At 32.6% G+C, this 21212-nt stretch overlaps 2 protein-coding genes across 2 annotated transcripts in view; one reads left to right on the forward strand and one right to left on the reverse strand.

Annotated features, from left to right (window-relative positions):
* Positions 1-219: 219 nt before the first annotated feature.
* Positions 220-2992, reverse strand: LOC137926659 (odorant receptor 2a-like). Its single transcript, XM_068770329.1, has 5 exons — positions 2601-2992; positions 1899-1998; positions 1368-1469; positions 1141-1296; positions 220-291 (listed from the first exon to the last, which is right to left on the reverse strand). Exons 1-5 carry the CDS (start codon positions 2990-2992, stop codon positions 220-222), a joined length of 822 nt encoding a protein of 273 aa, XP_068626430.1.
* A 1477-nt stretch (positions 2993-4469) lies between these two features.
* Positions 4470-21212, forward strand: part of LOC137926661 (uncharacterized) — a 28278-nt gene continuing 11535 nt past the window's right edge. Inside the window, exons 1-35 of the mRNA XM_068770333.1 lie at positions 4470-4545; positions 5291-5441; positions 6900-7074; positions 7416-7519; positions 7605-7748; positions 8520-8637; positions 9198-9273; positions 10308-10375; positions 10840-10873; positions 10953-10979; positions 11054-11165; positions 11242-11366; positions 11448-11498; positions 11615-11726; positions 11830-11954; positions 12038-12088; positions 12157-12268; positions 14364-14488; positions 14975-15025; positions 15106-15208; positions 15279-15403; positions 15471-15521; positions 15952-16072; positions 16562-16686; positions 16766-16816; positions 17652-17754; positions 17822-17949; positions 18395-18439; positions 18512-18620; positions 19201-19313; positions 19594-19644; positions 19722-19824; positions 20303-20427; positions 20508-20558; positions 20633-20666. Coding sequence (XP_068626434.1) covers positions 4470-4545; positions 5291-5441; positions 6900-7074; positions 7416-7519; positions 7605-7748; positions 8520-8637; positions 9198-9273; positions 10308-10375; positions 10840-10873; positions 10953-10979; positions 11054-11165; positions 11242-11366; positions 11448-11498; positions 11615-11726; positions 11830-11954; positions 12038-12088; positions 12157-12268; positions 14364-14488; positions 14975-15025; positions 15106-15208; positions 15279-15403; positions 15471-15521; positions 15952-16072; positions 16562-16686; positions 16766-16816; positions 17652-17754; positions 17822-17949; positions 18395-18439; positions 18512-18620; positions 19201-19313; positions 19594-19644; positions 19722-19824; positions 20303-20427; positions 20508-20558; positions 20633-20666 — 3275 coding nt within the window. The remainder of the gene's footprint in view (positions 4546-5290; positions 5442-6899; positions 7075-7415; positions 7520-7604; positions 7749-8519; positions 8638-9197; positions 9274-10307; positions 10376-10839; positions 10874-10952; positions 10980-11053; positions 11166-11241; positions 11367-11447; positions 11499-11614; positions 11727-11829; positions 11955-12037; positions 12089-12156; positions 12269-14363; positions 14489-14974; positions 15026-15105; positions 15209-15278; positions 15404-15470; positions 15522-15951; positions 16073-16561; positions 16687-16765; positions 16817-17651; positions 17755-17821; positions 17950-18394; positions 18440-18511; positions 18621-19200; positions 19314-19593; positions 19645-19721; positions 19825-20302; positions 20428-20507; positions 20559-20632; positions 20667-21212) is intronic.

A 21212-nucleotide genomic window follows, 5' to 3' on the forward strand; every position in this document is an offset into this window, starting at 1 on the left:
ACACGCAGTATAAGTTTATGGCAGAAAATAATATTACCTTAATATTTAATAAGACCTTGTATTGAGTATGCCTTGATTACGAAGAAGAGAAAAAAATGCTCCTTATTATAGTTACCTTTGCTGTTCATATAAAGGAATTTAAAAATAATTAGAATTAAAAAGCGTATATTCCATTTATTAGTAAAACAAATGATGTTTGATAATACTTCACATGTGGCGTTATATTACACCGTTTTGACGATTTTGAATATGCCTAACGAGCGTGAAAAGCGAGTAAGCTGTTTTCATAATCTGAAAATTATTATAAATATTTATTGACTTAAAGTTCAAGTTTTTGCTTTTGTATAATACTTTCGACAATCACTGTTGCACATTGGCCTCATGGATATTCAATAATACCGAATGGATGCGGCCTGCATTCGTTTTTCGACGACTTTAACGAGATAATCTGTCCACTTTGTGGGTGGACGTCCTTTGTTGCGCTTGCTGTGGTTTCCTCTCCAGAACCTTAAAGCATCTTTTGTTCGAGCTATGTGGACTGCCTAATGCTACTTCAATCATACTCTCATTTCGCCTATATATATTTTACTATAACATCTTTTAGACCACTCGTAATCATTATCATCATCTTCATGTCAGCCGACAAACACCCACTCCAAGACTTAGGCCTCCCCTAAAGTTCGACCTGTCGCATCCACCACATGTTCGACCTATGCCCGCATCCAGCAACTTCTGTAATCTCGACCATGTCGTCATTCCACCTAATGGGGGCCTAAAAAAATTAAAAAAAACACTGCTTCTTGTAAATCGTAAATTGGATAAATAATACATGACTTCCACAAAACCACATTAGGTCCATAATGTTAACAGTTACGGTGCAAATTATTTTGTTGCAGTGGCCTTTTTGTAACATTTTTGCACTGCATATTTTTTGCGCCTGTCCAAAAACAAAGCTTTGGGATTATTCACAACATTAACTTGAATAAATATAGATTTATTACAGGGGACACATTATTTAAATACAAGATTCGTGATATCGTTTGTAATATCAACTTTTTTTTACAGTTAAATCTCAATCATTTTTAACCACCCATAGTGCTTACAGCAATATTAATTGTTGATTTAAAACAAAATACTCACAGAAGTAAAAGTTGTTAAAGACACTGGACATATTTTTATACCATAAAAAATAATAGGATTGCAGGCTCGAGTCATAAACAGTCTTAAATTTTGTTTGAAATTCTCTGATCTTTCGATCCATTCACTGCTGTAAGCAGCAAACACTAACGCCTGGCTCTGATAACAAAAGGAAGAAATAATATTTTGTAAAGGATTGTTGTATTATAAGCTAATTAATATGATATTACCTGTTGTGTTAGTTTCGCTCCTAACCAAGCAGGAACAAAAATTCTAGACGTCATGCTCAATATATATGTTACGAGAAATAAATGAAAATTACTTGCAGATGGCTAGGAGAAAGATAAACAAATTGTGAAATTATTCTATCAATTATGGTTCTGTCGTATTCCAATAATAAAATAAATCAAATTGTTTATGCGATTACACATGGTGTATGGAAATAGATGTAAACGCTGTATAGCTTTTTGCTGACAAATGAACTGTAAATTCACCCATTTATATACATAGATTTCACACATATCCAATACCAATAACCCTGTATTATAGTGTGTCGTTAAATCACAGTATAGTACAACAATTGCGACTCTTCCTGACGTTGAATGATACGACTTACAAAATTTGTTACTTAATTACTCGTGTATAATTAAATTGGAATGTTAAAAAAATAATAGTTGTTATTTAAATTACATGTTCATATTATTAAAAAAAAAACTAATAAAAATAAAGGTTTTAAGAAAAGTGTACGAAAAAAGTTTTACTGTTAGCAGTCCACACAGAGCTACACAAATAATTGCTGTCGTCACTCCAAATTGCACGAAGGCAGGTACACTGATTATCTTTTGAACTTTTGAACTTAATCTGAAAAATAAAGAATAACTTGTTTTTTATTTATTACAGTGCTTTAAATATTTTTAAGGCTAGTTTATATTATACAGTAAAAGTACTTTAATCCTTGTGCCAATAAGTTTAAGTATTGTATATTGTAAGCGCTTTAACTACACTTATTCTTACAAGAAACTAATACTCGGTTTATTACATAAATATATTATTACACAATATACAGTTAGTAGCATTAAAGGAATGACGTATCGCTCATTTTCTATCAAATAATGTATTGTATATCTTATATAAAAATCACTAGTTTCAGAAATAATATACAACGTAATGATAATATAGTAAGAAAAAGCTTTATTAAAATTCGGATTATTACATTTTGTAATTAATTATTTTTTACTGCAAATCTTTGCAGACTGTACTGCCAGAAGTTATTGGCCTGTCACATTTAAAAATATATATTAATATCACATGTTCCAGAGTGGCCACTTACACAAAATTACTGCAAATAGGTGCATAAGTTATGCTATAGCTTTTTGCTGACAAATTAGTAACACATTCATCCCTTAGAGCTCTCGCCCCTTTTTTCAAACAACATATATGGGATTTTTATGATGAAAACTTACCTTAGTATGATGTCGTAATTCCTTAAATGTTGTTTAAGTTTTGAGTCTTCTGAAAATTTCTTAAATGGTAACTGTTTCTGAACTGACGTGAATTTTGAATCAAGATTTTGTAAATTACTCTTAAGAATGTTTACGCGTAATATTATGCATAATATTAGACCGGCTATGAAAGAATCTATATTTATATTATAAGACATGTGGCCATACATACCAAACGCTTGGTAAGTGAACCAGAAATAAAAGTAACGGTCACGAATTTCATCACTTAAAAAATGATAATTTGATATTGGTAAATTTAATGACGTTCCCCAAACAATATGCGAAATTAATGGTACAATTATTTCAAAAACATATGAGAGATTGCAAAGCACAGCGTACATTTTCCAACCCATCTTATATTTTCTAATAACTTCTTTTATACTATTAATAGTTGTTTCATCGTGTTCGATAAATTCTTCACAATCAAGAATATCCAATATGTCTACAATAATTGTTCGAAATAATATAAATATTATAACTTTTGATGTAACAGCGATTTCATTAAAATAAAACAGAACTTCTTTTATTAAAAAATCAATTTTTAGAGGAGTATAATATAAGTTAACGGTAAGTATAAAATTGTATAATATTAATGTAAAAGACAAATAAAGAATTGAAAAGCAAGTATAACATTTATACGTAGTTTGCCCTGGCCAAATTCCTAATATCTTCCAAAAGAACAGATTTACTGTAAAACAATTTGATAAGCGTGTTCTGTACATGATTGATAGAAGAGGTTCAATGTTAAGCTTAAATACTTTTTCTGTATTATTTATACTTTATCATTTTTAGAATTCCGTAACCCGGTTTTGACGTTGCGCAAGCCAAATACCATAGATATTAAATAAATAAATAATACTAATCGGATACATAGAGCAGATCAATGATTTTATTTACTTATTATTTGATGTATACACATTACCAAATAACAAAAATTGGCTACAACTTTGATTTTTATCTCTGTAAGCACCGCACAATATATTTGAAAAAAGTATTAGAAGAACATTTACACCTTTGATTAGTTTAGAAATGGTCAATAACATTAAACAGATTCTCATGATTTTCACGAATTTTGTAACTATTAAATGCAAATACAAATTACATAATATATGAATTAAAAAAACCTGCGGATCTGCTCTCTCCTGTCTTGTCCAAGATTTATGAATATTATAACAAAACTTTTCTTTTCCATTACCATATAATTAGAGAACTTATATTTTTGTTATCCAGTTATCGTTCTTGAATTTTTTATGAACGTAAACTAGTTTTCATAGACTAATATTTAGCAAACCTTGGTTCCATATCCTGAAGTAGTTAACCTTTTTAAATAAAGGTACATTATATAAAATACATACATACGTTACCAAAATGCAGTAATAGAGGTCAAGAAAATTTATTAAAACGAACAAAATATGTGTAGCAAAAATATTCCAATAATCTACATAAAATTAATAGAAAATCTTCACCCAGTCGTTCCCTTATTGCTAAAAATCGTATTGTCTTGAAACAAATATCGAAAATAAATGATGTAAATAACAGTATTTTTGTAACAGATAAACATGCCTATAAATCAAATTGTATATTATATAAATATGATTATGATTAATTGTAATATGAATTTTTTTTTTTTCAGTATAAATATTTCTTTAAATTTTTTTAAAAACACAATTTCTTTTTACAAATACTGGCCGATGAAAATTTAGAAAATTTATCTAGAAGAAGTGTAGAAGAATATTTTTGACATATCATAAAATGTTTGAGCACCACCTCCGTGTATAGCGTAAATAATTTGAAATCCTAGTGTTAACGAGGATTCTTTAATATTTTAAAATGGCTGAAAAACCAACAGAACCGACGGAACCTGCTGAAGCAGAAGTACCGGAAACTGAACCTGAAGCGGAAGCAGGTAGTTGGTATTGTTGTTGGAATCACAACACAACAAACACGAGATTATCTTCAAATAGTAGTAATAGATGGCGCGGCGTGAGTACGCTCCCCACTGCTAGTTAAGGTCACAGGAAGTCGCTGGATATGGGCAGCGAAAGACCAGTGATAATGGTTGTTTATCGTCTGACATGGTGAAGCTAGTTTTGCTATAAAATACTGCGCAGACAAAACAATGTTGTAGACATTCACGAATTGATAAGCATTCTTAAGAATTGTATCAATATCCGATGTCCGCGAATCTTATATAAAGCAATAACTAGTTAGTAACGTGAAAAACACCGGATGAGGGCGACTTTAATTCAAACGTGGACTCGTGGCGCATCGCATCGCACCAAAAAAGTAGTGTCCACGGAGTATCTCTCCACAAATCTATAGAGCATAAAAATCGGCCCTCGGGATATCAGTCTCAATTTAGTTTAGTACTTTAAGTCAGAGTGTTCTTAAAAACGAACTCTATCTATCTCGAAATTAAACTAGCTACCCATTACAAACCTGTTAAACAAAAGTGTAAAAAGTATTTCTCTCACATCTTTTTACGCACTCCAGGACTTCATTGTTTGTATGACATGTCACCTCAGCCTTACCAACCTTAACACCAACATTTCTAACCACTATTGTTAAGTTTTATATATTATTGTGGTTTAAAAAAGTGTTTACAAAAACACCAAAGTAGAAAAGCCGTTAAAACTTTTTTTATTTTTAAGCGTCGACCTATCCACCATATCCTCCATACTCTGCCGAGACCGCGCCTCCTTCTGTGGCTGAAACTATAATTGCTGGTCGAGATTTGCGTACACAGTTTAAGTTTTTGCCCAAAAAACCAGTGCATCCACCTCCGAGGCCCGCGAGGCCAAGGTAAAGTAATAAATTACATACACATTTTACATAGTCCTATATTTATAGTATATATGGTACATACATAAATGTTTATAATATTTATACTTCTACTGTTTGTATACTATGGTTGTCTAGAAGAAATTGCCTCGTGTGATTTGTTTTCTAGCGTGCACAATAAAGAATATTACATTAAATACTAAATAGTCCCACAGCTGCTTTAGCATTTTTGTAATAAAAAACAAGTCTAGAAATTTAAAAAAAGTTTGGAGTAAAACTTAATTTTTAACACATACCACTTGCTGCGACCCGTACATTAACAAAATTAGGACTTTTATGAAAGCTTTCAAAATTTTGGCTTTATTATATTAATAACGGCGAACGTTTTCGTCTATTACATGTATATATTTTATACACATATTGGTAAGAACATTAAGAAATTAGAGGAAATATTATTTTATGATTAATGATATGCTATGCTCAACGGGTTAGATGGGCAAGTTGACATAACAATGGGTAGGCCATGTGACGCAGAACGAATGGCCCTTACCCTAAAGTTCTAGAGTGCCACGGACCAACAAGTGTAGCGTAAGACATCCATCCACAGGGTCGTTAGATGAACTTTCTAAGATCGTCGGAAAACCTTGAATCACCGTTCGGTGTTATTGGAAATCTATAGAAGGATTTAAGTAGAGCAGTGGACGTCTTACGGCAGAAATGATGATGAACTGAAAACGACTATCTGGTCTGTACAATGCTATTAGCAACACCTTATATATGTTTGTGAGTGTACACTCATCAAACTAAGAAACGAGGTGGTCGCCTTAATAGCAATATTAATAGTGATCGTACTAGATACGATGATGAGTCCAAGTCTTCGTTAACAACTGTCTTCGACGAATTCTCGGTATATACTGGCCTGAGCAAGTCTCCAACGTAGATCTCTGAAAACGCTGCGGTGAGATGCCGATCGACCAGCAGATCAAACGCCACAAGTGGAACTGGATAGGCCACACGGTCGGAAGGGACCCTGATCACATACCGAGGCAACCCCTAGAATGGAATCCTCAAAGAAAGCGAAGACGTGGCCGCCCAAAGCAAACCTCGCGGCGGACGATCACTTAAGTAGTGAAGGCAGTTGGAATGACGTGGAGCGAAGTAAAGCGCGAGTCTCAAGACCGCTCAGAATGGCGACGTACTGTGGACGCTCTCTGCCCCATTTTGGGGACATAGGAATAAATGTTGACAGATACGACGGTTCAAACCTGGCCACAGCTCTGCAATCGCGTTACTCCTTACTATTAAGACGACCTGTAAACTATCCGGTTACCACTAATATACATTGTTACAATTCTTGATAAGCGACAGAAATAATTTATACAAAACATATATAGCCATAAGGTACTTCATTTTTTGAGAAGATAAATGGTAAATTTGAATATTTTTAATGCTGCCATTCAATATCTTTTATCTTTAAAGGGGCCCAAAAGCTACAGATGTAAAACTATCGAAGCGCGCATTTAGGGCTCACGCTCGATGCCTGCGTCGGCACGGCGCCGTGCTCACGGACCGCTTGGAGAACATGGCCAAGCCTCGGCGACGGAGTATCATATACACCTGGAGAGATTATGCAAAGATTTTACCACCCGAAACAGTATGTATTGCATAAAATATATAGATATGTACGATTTACAGACAACTAAAAAATGCTACCGTTTTATAAGATTATTATTCGGTAATTTTAAATGACACTATTTATAAATTCATAAGTAGTTTACACTATGAAGAATTGTTTAAAAAATGTTTTAACACTCCTGAAAAAATTACAAAATAAGGAATACACGTGATTTTCTACAGGGCATATATGGCTTACAATAAAAATTCCTTAGATATATCGTTTACTTGATTTTAATATTTGTTGACCTTTGTAGTGTGTTCTTTAGATTATTTCCTAGGGAACAGTGTTTTTACTTTAAAACGAAGTCCTATTTGTAGATTGGTCGTATAAGAGCCATGTTAGACGCTGATGAACCTTTCAAACCGGAGCAGGCATACGAGTATTTTGTAAATTTACGAAAAACCAAGAAAAAAAAGAACAAGTACGTATCTTATTATTGCTACTTACCTATGTTGTTTATTTAATGTAGACACAGTTATCTTTAATTTCTATTATACTATTTGTAGAAAGAATGTAAATCAGTTAAAGAAAGATATGTTGGCGATATGCGACGATAAAAGATTTTTATGGGCTCGAAACGCAACGATTGCATTCGCTAGAGGTATTCAACAACGTCTGTCTAAACCTGGGCGATACGCTCTTGCTGATGGGTAAGTTTATTTTCAAGATGTATATGTTTTTAACTTGGTGGAATATTAAGTTGTAATACAAGAACTTAATTATTTCTTTTAAATCTCCTCTACTAGATTTTTCTTAAATAAATAAAAACAAATTTACTTTTAACATATTATTACTTACCAGTGCCATATTGAAGTAATTTTAAATTGAACACTTTTATACGAATGTTCAATAATTAAGCTATGATTTGTTTGTTGTTATTTTTACCGTATCAATTTTTCTCTTTCTAACATTAAGCTATTTAAATATATATTTTTTATTTTGCTTTAATAAAAATTGTTCATTAAAGGAACACAGTGCATTTAAGTTTAGTTAATTGATCGGAAAAAGTACGAATTTGTTGAAGTAATTGAAATCTAATGAAGATATAAATGTGCTATTTTAAGTTGTACATAATGGGTCATATTTTTATATCAGTAACACAATGGACAAGGCAGGCCTTCTGGGCTGGTTTCTAATTAATCTGCTTTTGATTAATTTTAATAATCTTAATAAATAAAATATAAATGAAGATAAAGTTTACATACATAAATAATTTTAAATATCTTCATTTATATTTTGAAATTGATACAGTTTCCTTAGCACGTAAATTACTTATATTTACAATGGTTGACGTTCGACGACGGCCATATAGAGTTTTTAATACAGAGAAATCAATTAATATCGAATTAAATTAGTATTAATACTTATCCATAACACATTTTATAAAATATAAAAAAAATTCTTTATATTTACACACCCAGAATGCTGCGCTTGTCAAATTTAATCTTGCATGATATATGTGGCTACATGAAAATGAGGGCACCGTCTCGAAACAATACTAATCCAAAAGCAAAATTTATGATGGAAATGTCTGACAAGGTAAAAACGTGTACATTACGAATTGCATCAAGTTAATATATCGTTGTTCAAAACTTTTTTTATTAGTTAATTAACCTGAAAATAACGTCGATTGTATTAGCCAGTGAAAAAGTTATACAAGGTGATTAGTTTTAGTTTTAAAAAATATAACAGGGAACGTATAATTCATTTCCTGACAATTAATTTACGGAACACTCTATCCAAAAATGAAAGCTTTCAGAAATAATAATTAACGTAATGATAATACAGTAAACGTAAAAGTTAGGCGTTTTCAATTCTGAATAAAAATAATTAAAATGAATTATTGTTTACTATCTATCTCAGCAGACTTTGTAATTGCTAGAAGTTATTGAGCCATACCAATAAAAAAAAATATTAAAAAAGGCGCCTATTTCAGCGCGATCACTATTAACAGGGTGATTAGAAATATGTGTAAACGCCTTATAGCTTTTTGCTGACAAATAAGTTACACTCACCTCTTTTAAATTCCTCCATTAAATTTTACATCTATAACCAATCACACTGTATACTTTATTAAGATATATACTTCATGAAAATAGATTGTTGTTTGGATTGATGAAATACTCACGGAATCTGATGATCGTATGCTGATGATGGACTTTGACGAAGATGAAGGTTAGTGCACATAGCTTATTTTGATAAATGGTTTTGAAATATGAAACGGAGTAATTATTCGTTTTGCTATTAAGCAGCTTTAAGGTAAGTCACTTTTCTCTAGCCAGTACAATGCCGTTAAATGTATATATTAAAAATAAAAAGTTAGACGTACGTAGATGAAAAAAGTCTTATTTTAGTTTTGTGCAACGATGCACATACTTCACGTAAGTATTCTTTTGTTTGAGAAGAAGTAGAACGGAGCTACGCCGAAGATAACGAAACTGATGGTAAAACTGATCATTCGCCGCCTAAAGAAAAATCACCATCACAAAGTAGTACCTCGACGGCTGCCAAATAAAAACAAGCAAAACATTGTCAATGTCCCGGTCCGTCAGCTAGCCAAAAATAATAAAAAAATATGTAAGATTTATGTAAACTACGGTACGTGATTTTATTTCATTAATTAATTTTATGTAATTATCCTTTCCTTATCCATTTCCCATTCACAATCATGATTAAATTCTTGTTATTCATTTTTGTACTAAATTAATACAAATATATATCTATAATAAATGCAACGGTAATCCTCTAAGTTACAAGTTTACAAACCTAATGTCTGTTGATTAATAGTAATATTCTGCAAAGATGTCGGAATTCTTGTTCCGTCTAGATTGAGTATAGCTGTTTAAAAAGTCCGTTTCCATAAAACATTTATAAATTAACAAAAATACTGTAAAATTTTAAACTTTTTGCATGAAAAGCACAATGTATTATAATTCAATTATATTAATCTATATCATTGTATACATTATAACAAAGAAACCAAATTTAGGATAAAAAGTTTGTTATAATTTTTTTGTCGAGTACATCTCTATGTATTTTAAATCGCGACATTTATAATCTCTCGGGAAGACGCTGGAAGCGGGCAGCGTTAGATTGGTTATAATTACTTTGGATGAGATGAAAAAAAAAACTTAAGCAGAACTCCAGAGATTTAGGTTAAATATTTATATTTAATGAACCTTTGATTTATATGGCTCTGTTAATTTTAGACATATTAGCAGCAGATGCAGCAGGCGATGCAGGTTTTGCGGATGACTTTCTAAAAATGATGCAACAAGTGAGTGACGGCACGAAAACTACGATAGTCGATATGTTTAACCCAAAGAAATATCTAAAAATGTCCATGTATATATTAAATTTATTAATATACATTACTGTTCTAAAGATAATTTTCTTACCTAATGCTCCAACATGAAGGTGGTGCTTTATACAGAAATGGATTTAAAATTTTTGTGTTTAAATTAAAAGTACGAAATGAAAACGAAACTTTGATACAATAAATGAATGTCTTGTCTTATCTTCCTATGACGTTATTGAACACGACTGAAAGAGGTAATTTTGAATATGAATCATTTTAAAATTAACAGGTAAAAATATTCTTCATTTTCCGATCGAAATACTTTTCAATTCAATCGTGTTCAGTATGGTCAAAGTGGAGAATGAAGGATAATTTTACCAACAGAACGTAGCAAATTTTAAATATTGTTTTTTTAAATGTTTCTTATTAGTAATTTTTTTTAGGACCAACCCCCAGGATCAAAGCAGTCTAAGAAATGTAAGTTGGAACATTAACAAAATTTAAAGCAAAATTTACTCAAATTAAGTAATATTGATTATGAAAATATTGTTCACAGTACCACCAGCATATTTAAAGTTCACTGGTAAGGAAAATTTATCATCGTAAATATTATTTTTAAAAAATGTGACCAAAATTAATATGAATGTCATTTCACAGGAGACATGCTTGAAGTGTTTAATATTTTAACGGGTGCAATGCACAAGAGAGGCGATGAAAATTTGATAAAACATGGCAAATTTCATCAAAGTTATACGGAAGCCGCAGACTTGTAAGATAGAAAATTATTAGAAATGTTGTAGATGAAATGAAACTGTCTTAAATGCTTGCTGTTATAATGTTTTCAGGCTCAAAGAGACCCCCACTTTTGACGTTGAAGAAATCAATTCTGGTTTAGCGCAGAAAGTTAATAATGCACTATCCGATATGGTAAAACCACTGACATCGAAAAAGTTAGAAACTGCGATGAAGGGTATTTAAAAATGTATTATATTAATACATCTTTTTAACTTTGATTTAACTTAAAACGTTAACGTTCTATATTTCATTTTAGATATGGTCGACATGTGCTCTAATTTTTTAGCTGAAAATGCTGATATTAATAGTAAGTATGCGGTTTTTTTTGTATACTGGCCTAGAAATAATAATTCTAGTTGAAATAATACAAGTGGAATAAGAGTTGTCAAACTAAGCCACAATGTTTATAAAATTATTTTGTAGAGGATAAAGGACCTGCTTTCAAAGCATTATTAGGCGCACTTCGGAAGAAACCAAACGAATTATTATATGAAAAAGAATCTGTCAAGGAAAAAAACGGAGAAGCCGCTACAGAGTAAGAGCAATTTATGATTCTAAAAAAAAACATAAAAATGAAAAAACATAATTAGGAAATAAATTTATTACTACTAAATAGCTAAGAGTTTAATATTTTTTAGGTTGAGCGCTGCGCGGACCTTGGAAAGCGACCACGATGATCCCAACTTATCAAACGCAATAGAACAGAATCTTACAAAGCTGGCCGCAGGCGTCACAACGCCTGATTTGCAGGCGGACATGAAGGGTGATTAAACTAATTTATATCTATTTGTTGTAAAATTGTAAATTTATAATAAAATGATATATTTTATTTTACATTTTGTGCAGAAACCGTGCCGCTTTGCTCTAAATATCTATCCCAGAATGCCATTGACAAATGTAAGTTAAAAAACAAAAATTATTGAATGCTTTTAATGACGTGGCTGCTTATTAAACCATCGTTATAGTGGAACGTGGTCCAGCTTTCGATCTTCTAATAAAGAGTTTGAAGATCAAGGGTAGCGAACCATTTACACCACAATTTCCGGAGCTAGCGAATAATTTCAACGCTGCATATGTGTTAGTATAATCTTATTACATTAAACACCATCATGTAATGAAAGTATAAAATGCTATACCATCTAACATAATTTTGTTTATAGTTAGTTTAACATAATTTACTTAGCTAGTTTTATTATTATTTAAGGAGCTTTTTGCTTTTATGCGCTGTGTGCGTCTACAATATGCAAATGTATTTAAACTATGCCAACGAAATTCTCAAAGAAAATTTCAAACCCATTTAAAATTTTAATTTCATGGAAACTGAATATATGAATGAATTTGAAAAATAAAATAACTTTTTTGATTTTAATTATAGGTCAAAATTATTTTTAAAAAAATATCCAATTACTTTTTTGTACGTTATTGTTTAAAAATAATTTACTTCCATTATTTTCTCAAAACATTGTGACAAGTGGTGGGCAGGGGTACAAAACAGCTTACAGCTTCGAAAATTAGAATACTCACAAAAAAGTGACAAATAACGGTCTGTGTTAATATAATAAAAGGCATGTCTAATAAAAATAGATAATTTAAAAAAAAAGTAAATAAATAAATAATCAATTCCACAGGATTGCAAGGCCATCGAGTTTTTAGGTAGGATATGCTAACGCGCAATGGAGCAATTGAGTGCAAAGCCCGAATGGTATTTCGATTCAAGCGTATCCAAGAGGGCTGAAACTTGTTCAGTCGAATGCTATTATCGGATCATCTAATGCTAAGATTTGCACTGGAAAGCGTTTAGAGAAATTGCGAAAGTTATTTCTAGCAAGGCTTCTGTTGTAAATGCGGTACAACGAATACGTGTCCTAGCCGTAGACGTGATCATCATCATTTCAGCTGTAGGACGTTCGCGGCTGGATATAAGCCTCCCCATAGGTTTCCAATTACACTGATTAGAAAGCCGAACAGAGCTCTTTCCATGGTTTGTTAAGACGACTGTGAAAGCTCGCCAATGCGGAAGTGAAACCAGAAGTTGCTGTACTATAGCTGCTACACCACTGATAACACAAAATGGTTGAGAACGTAATGAAAGCGAGAGAAAAAGGGAAGGATGTAAGGTTGTATTGGGTGAAAGCGCACGCGGGGATGGAGGGGAACGAGAGGGCGGACCAGCTGGCCAAGGAAGCGGCCCTGAAGAGTAAAAGACGACCAGAGTACGAGAGATGCCCTGTTTCATTCGTCAGGCGGCAACTGAGACTGGAGTCGCTCGACGAATGGAACAGGAGGTATGTGGAAGGAACGACGGCTTCGGTAACGAGGATGTTTTTCCCGGACGCCGTCTCAGCCTACCGCGTGCTCCGCAGCATCGAGGTGGACGCGGTCTTGGTCCAGCTCTTCACGGGGCACGGGGGGTTCACTGAGTACCTTCATAGGTTTAAGCTCAAGGAGGACCCCTCGTGCTTCTGTGAACCAGGCGTGGACCAGACCGTGATCCACCTTGTGGCCCGGTGTCCCGCATTCGGGGGACTCCGGTTCGGCTTCGAGTGCCGGTCTGGTGTGCAAATCAGGGAGGAATCAATAGCCTCCCTGATAGGCGAAATTGAAACTAGAAATGACTTCCTCGAGTACTGTAAAATAATCATAATACAAGCAATAAATAGAAATAAAACTAGGTAAAAACAAAAGAAAATAAAAACAAGACTGAAGTAAAATAAATAATTAATTGTATAAGAAAACAACTGTGATAAATGTACCTAGTAAATAAGAACTGTAAAAAAATAAGAGGACGAAAGAAAGAGGAATAGAGTATAAGGGCATAAAAGAACAGAAATGTAACATGATAGACAGAAAAGAACGGATGATAAGATGAACAAGAGAAGATCATGAAAATAAAAAAATTACGTGAAAAAATATTTGTAAAAAAAGGTCCCTGTCCCAAAAATCAGATAGGGGTACGAGAGGCCCCCAATAGCGGGGGTCATAAAAAAAAAACACAAAATGGTTGTAGACTACTGTCTGTAGACACTGAGGACTAGAAGATGTTTCGTAGTTTCCCGTACACTGCTCAGCCGAGTCGAATTCGACAATTGACCTCTTTTTCGAATTTGGACTGACCTTATTAATTTCTATGAAAGGTATAAGCGGAAGATGTAAAGTTATCTTATTTTATTAGATTAAACACGGCACCCGGATTGACAAGTATAAAGCCTAACAATGAAACAAAGCCTTTGTTCGAGACTCATCTCCATGCAGTAGTGGATATAAATACACCAAAGAGTATGAAGGATCAAATGAATGGTATTAATTATCTATTTTAATAATATTTATTTAATGACATATCTATACAATTTTATCAAAATATATGTATTATTATTAAATGAGACTATTACGACTCAGTCTTCCAATTCCGAAGTGGTTAAGGTTTAATTTAGCAAATATAACATCAACTCAAATTAATGATATTATCATTAATATTGCTTTAATTATTAATGTAACCAAAGATAAGGTTCTCCGGCCAATGTGAAAAATGTGATCAGTTTGGCTGGGCTGATTTATCTCGCACTCAACTGAACACTCGGATCATGGAATAACTATTGATTATTTTCGTTTAGTACAATACAACATTTCATTCTGTCTTTCGGTATTATTTACAAAACAGGGTTAATATTTATTTTAATATAAAACTTAACCACACACAAGAATTAACCACATTATGTTATATACGGATTTGTTATCTATGCACCACGCCTCGCGTACTAATTGCTAATAAATATTATGTTTCAGACGTTGTCAATAGATGTGCTAATTATTTATCCGGTTTTCAAAGAGATAGAGGTAAGTAGATGTAGTAAATTATTATATTCACACCGTAGTTCTTATTTAACAAAAAAATAAGCGATTGTTGAAAATTTTAGAAAAAGCCTTGAAATTGCTGTTGGAAACGATGAAAAAGAAACCAACAAAGGAACTCGCGAAAAGAAATGATTACACAATGACATATGGCATAGGCGCTGGAGAGTAAGATAGGCTACGTAATTTAATAAGTTTCGAACTAAACATATTTCTAGTTCAATTTTGATACTTGCAGAACCGAAAAGGCGCCCGCGCTTGTACCATATCTGCCTGTAAAAGATATTGCCCAAGAAATTAAGGAGAAACTCAATGAAGACGTTAGCCCTGCTACTCCGCCTGATTTACAAATGCCAATGAAAGGTAAGATATATAGATTTATTTATTTAATCACGTGACACGAAAACTAATTTTAAACTCTTTTTCGAAGCTCTTGTACGAGACGTAGCCGACGTTTTATCGCAGCCGGTAGCAATGAAAAGTAAGTGTTGACGTAGATGACTCTTTTTTTATATAAATTTATTTCTTGCGAAGCGGACAGGGGACAGTCACTACATAATATGTGTGATCGTAGTGACTGTCCCCTGTCCGCTTCGCAAACTTAATGAACACATCTTTCGTATTCGGTGGAAATCTCTTATATTACATATAATTAAAATAATCATAATCATATAATATATAATAAAATAGATAGACAATCTTCGTCTAATAATGAAGTAATTCTTAATACATAATAAAAAAGAAATAAGTAAGTATTTAAGAAAATATTTTTAATTTAATCAAGTTTGAAAATAAATACAAAGCTTACGAGTATCGTAATTAGCTTGGTGCTTTAGTTTATTAACTTTCTTCGAATGCTTGCTACAAATTTATATAACTAACTACATATTTGTAATATTTATAATAATTAGGTGGAGCAGCAGGTGAAAAATATACGATGGATTATCTAATCGCCGCTGAAAAAGCCATGGGTACTAAACCACTTTACGAGTATAAAGGTTTTAATGAAAATTATATCGGCGGCGCTGAATCGTAAGCATTTATTGTTTTTTTTTCTAGCAATAAATTCGATAGATAATATAACTCTAATGATAATACCACCAGAGACGAAGGTATACAACTATTGTGTGTACCGGACGACCTCAGAAACGTTCTCTATCTACTGGCCTCGTCGGGATTTCATTACATAATCCAATCAGGAATATAGAGATCCATAGACGAACGAAAATAATCCACAAAGCCCAGTGATTGGCGAGTTTGGTGGTGGCAGTAGGTAAGCCACATAGCACGCAGGTCTGATGGCGACTGCGTCCAGGTTCTGAAGTGGAGACCATACATAAGGTCCAATATCCGCTGGTAGCAGATAATGTCTGTAAAATCTTATTGAGCAAACTCATCTCCAACCGTAAACGTGTTACGGCTCAAACGATGAATAATGAAATATATTGTAAAAGGAAAATTTAATTTACTTATAAACCTATGATACTTGTTCTAATTATCAAAACGTAATATTTTAATTAGATTACAGCGCTCTCCAGTGTCGGATAATGAAGTTGAGAATAAAGAATTAGAAAAAGAAATTTTAATGGAATTACAGGACACAATACCATCGAAGCAAACGCCCATTATTGCCGAACAGATTAAAGGTTAAATTATTGATTAAAAAATGTTCTTAAAAAAATATTTGCTAACAACATTATCCTATTTACCATATTTTGATTTTAGATCCTGTTCTTGAAGCTTCACATCATCTCGCAAGCATTGGCACTAAAAAAGGTAAATATTTTTTTTTGTAATAAAAGTGAGTCTCTGCTAATATCGTGTGATAACAAAAGAGCATAGAGGTTATTAAGATGGTTTTACAACGTTAGGATAATATTTTCATGTATAATCTAATGCAGTTTTTTGGTTTAGTTTCTACGACAAGCACGAAATACGCTCCTTTATAAAGTATAAAGTTATATAGTTGATTTATGTCCACAAGCAACAGTAAAAAGGCAAAATAATATAACACACTCAAAGGGCCACCATGGGAACTATGATTATAAGTGGATATACAGATATGCATAAACCCTTCAAAAAAATTATAGTCGTCGTCGTTTCCCATGTTTGGTAACTACAAGGAATACGTTTCCCACAAAGATACTCCAAGCGTGGAAATTATGGTATATCCATTCAAACTATAATCGCCACGCTTGGTTGGTGGCTTGGCAATCGCAGTATGGCATTGTAGTACGCAGAAGACCCTGTTACCCATGCCCTGGAAACTTATTAGTGAGCAGTAGCAATCCTATGTAATTAATGCTCAAAGTGTGAATTATTGTATATTAGATTAAATCTCGGGAATTAAAAGCGAAGGAATGTGATAATTACCTAAACTCACAAGAATCGTACCCGCGACCTTCAATCACAAGTCTCAGTCCTTTACCGATAATTAAATTGAATTATAATGTTTAAGAGTATAATGTAAAGCAAGTTAATATTTGTAATCATTATATACAAATACAATTTATAATAACAATAATACTAATGTCGATAAGTAATTATAAGAGATATATCAATCATAAATAATTTTATTACATTATGTTATATTTTACTCTTTTACCTCCAGGAGTCGCTTTGGAACATTTAGTTAGTGTTATGAATCAAAAGGGCGATGCGTCTCTTGTTACTTTACAAGGTTATGGTCAAAGTTACGCTGATGGTGCACATAGGTGAGTTATCCAGTAACCAAGGTTCGCTCTACTCAGAACAAATTTTCAAATATAATATAATTTCTAGAATTTCTCATGCTACAAACCTAAGAACGGAAAAAGTAGATAACACTGCGTACGGAACTGTTAAGGGAAAACTTGACGCCCTCGTTGCGGAAAAACCACCTCCTGATAACGCTAAAGATCAGATGCAAGGTACAAAATATTTCATCAAACATAATTGTACACTACCCAAGTGTTATACTCGTAAACGGGATCTTCTCAAATGACTCGACATTTTTTAATCAATGGTAATTAAATATTTTTGTTAGCTTTTGCACTTGACGCTGATGATGATTAGCATAAACGTTTTTGTAGTATCTAGGTTCGACGGTTCTTTCAGAAGTTTCAGTATGTCACCAGATTGAGACGAGACCGTCTCGGTTTCCTTTCTTATAGAAGGTTCTTTATGAACTATAAAAATATTAAGAGTACAAGACATGAAATGCTTAAATAAATACTAAAAAAGTAAAAAAAGTTGTACTTTCTATACCATATTCGTTGTTTCTTTTCGATTTTCTAATTTGCATTAGAATAATTTAATTGTTATAATTATTTAATTTAATTGTCATAATTTTAACACACGTGCATGCTTTGACAGAAATTGTCGAGGTATCTTCAAAGTACTTGTCTGCACCACTTGACGGTAAGCATTTTTTTATTAATTATTTATTATTAAAAGTACATAATGTTATTTAATACATTTTGCGATACATAGACGAACCTTCGAAAAGGAAGTTTTTGGCTGACTTGTTGGCTCGTAAAGAAAGTGCTATTATAGCTGAACAAGGAGTTTATAAGATGACGTACAAAGAAGCAGGACAAGAGTAAGTAAATTCATAATTATCATTTCAGTGGTAGTAACTCCAATGTTGGATATCGGCCTCCCACCATAGCTTTACTTTAATAAAGAAAAATGTGTTGATTTTATTATATAAAGACGTAACAAGGAATCAAGACATGTTCCAGTCCCCTCAGCCACTTAAATGTCAAAATCCTCTTGTTCCGCAAGCGAAATTTCCCTCTGGGGCGCCTTACGCCCAATGAGTGAGTGAGCAATGAGCTTCCACCTATGGCTTAAGGGTATACGAGGTGTGTTCAAAAAGTATCGCGAATTATGAATTTACGCGGGTTGCGTATATTCGAATTTCGATTTTTTGTGGCGTTATGTTGGAACATATGTCTCTCACTTATGCTGACAAGTTCGGCTATTTTGAATGTTCAGTTAATTGTTGGCAGCTGCTTTGCTTGCACGTGTTTTGGTTAGTCTCGTATTTGCCGACATTACCGTAAAGACAGCAGGAGCTTTGTCACTAAAGAAGCTTAGGTTAAGCGCCTTTAGGGCTCTATCTCATATCCGATGAAACTAGCGGGAAAACTGCACTAAAATGTTTTTTCGTAATTTAGAATTATGGATGCACCTACAGAACCTGCTAAAACAGTTGATGAGAAGACGAAAAATGATTTAAAAGGAAAAATTGACGAGCTTGTGCCTCAACCATTACAAGCAATATTGAAAGGTTTGTTTTAAATTTTTTGTTATAAATACCCGATGAATGATGGCAGCTTTTAAAATGATTTTTAAAGATCAATTAGGACACATGATTTTGCACTTTTTCATAAATTATTCAGAACAATAAAAATCATATACATAGGTAGCTTTGAAAAATTTAGAAAGTTAAAATTACTTCACACAACTATTATAATTACAGACTAATATATCCTAATAAAACTATATTATTATATATAATAATTTAACTAATAACGTTAACTGACATATTAACACAATTTAATTTTCAGATACTGTATCTGACGGCGCAAGCAATTTGGCGGATATTATTAAAGGAAGAGGTAACATTGTCTACGTAAATATATATAAAACACTCTTGAAATGCTTATAAAATGCTTTTTCCTATCTTTTATTGTAGGAGAAGTCATACAAAAAATACACGATGGAATGGAAAAAGAAAAGAGTAAATCATTTTTATCTGTTGGGCAATTCAGCAAAACACATCATGAGGCTGCTGAAATGTAACGACATTTTGTAATTAAATAGAAAAATATATTGATTTACAATTTATTTACATTCGTACCTGAATTTGTACCTGAACTTGCATATTTTCAAAAATTTACGTATTTAATTTTACCAAATATGCATTAAATAATTTTTATAGCTTTTCAGTTTTGTTCTTTTATCTGATAATCGTAAAGCCGAACGTCCTTTGAGTCTTGAGCCGTTCACACACCACCCCGTACAGAAAAACTATTCGTATTGGTATTTTCGTATCATCATCAACATTATCATGTCATCCTAGAGACATCCACGAAAATTGCCCACAGTAAGATAGCTTCCCCAAAGGTCGCCACGATGACGGACTCATGGTTGCCATTCGATAACCATTCGAAAATGCGCCTCCTTTCTTATTAAATAATGGGATATTTAATAAGGAAAAAGGCGCAAGACGAGAAATAAATTAGAATTTTTCCATTTTATCTTTGAAACTTCTAGGCTGGAAACAGCACCTAACTATAGTAGCCAGCATTTCGCTACGGTCATAGCCGAAAAAGTAACCGAGCGTGTTAACTCAATACCTCTTGAAGGAGTCAGCCCACTAGGAAAGGAGCACCTTCAAGGTGATATAAATTTTGCAATTACATAAGCAACCACACGAAAAAGATACAGTAAAAATCTTACCATCTTTTAACACTTTCAGATGGAACTGAGACTGTGTCAAAATATATAGCTGGAGTTGCTACAAAGGAATGTAAGAAATCAAACTCTCCCTTTTTAAATTCTTTATACTAAGATATTTACTGACATCAACTGATTTTTCTACAGGTGGATTAGATGCCCAAGCTCTAGCAGGTTGGAAGTGAGTAATATTTTGCACAATGTTATTAAGAAACCTATTAAATAAATCCTAATTCGTAATAAGTTTGATCGCAACCTAACTCTGGTTTATTATCATTTATTACGATAAAAATCATTTACTGATAAACAATATTCAAAAAACAGTAGATGTGCCACGTGTAGTTTTTTGATTACATAGCAGCAGTAAAGCTAACAGAATTACAATAATAGATAGAATTATACTTTAAAGATAAAATAAATGTAAACTGTCTAGTAACTACCGATACACGATACGAAGGAATAAATATCTAATTTATGAAGGGCGCCTTTTAGTAATTTTTTTAATTAATGTCTTTATATACGTAAGTGTGACCTAATTTCAACCATAATTACAGTAATACCAATACTTAATAAAATATTAATATCATAATATAAAAAAGTAATGTCTAAAAGTTTCATTAATCAAGTCTAATCTGTTTGAATTGTTAAAATTATCTCTTATATAGTCTGATATGAATTATTAGTTTGCTGTCATCTTGATAAGGTTGCATTTATTTCAAGACATTAT

Source organism: Battus philenor, unplaced genomic scaffold (genome assembly GCF_028537555.1).
Source record: "Battus philenor isolate CCGP_79_NKW_IND1 unplaced genomic scaffold, ilBatPhil1.0.hap1 SCAF_3, whole genome shotgun sequence".
NCBI classification, from domain to species: domain Eukaryota; kingdom Metazoa; phylum Arthropoda; class Insecta; order Lepidoptera; family Papilionidae; genus Battus; species Battus philenor.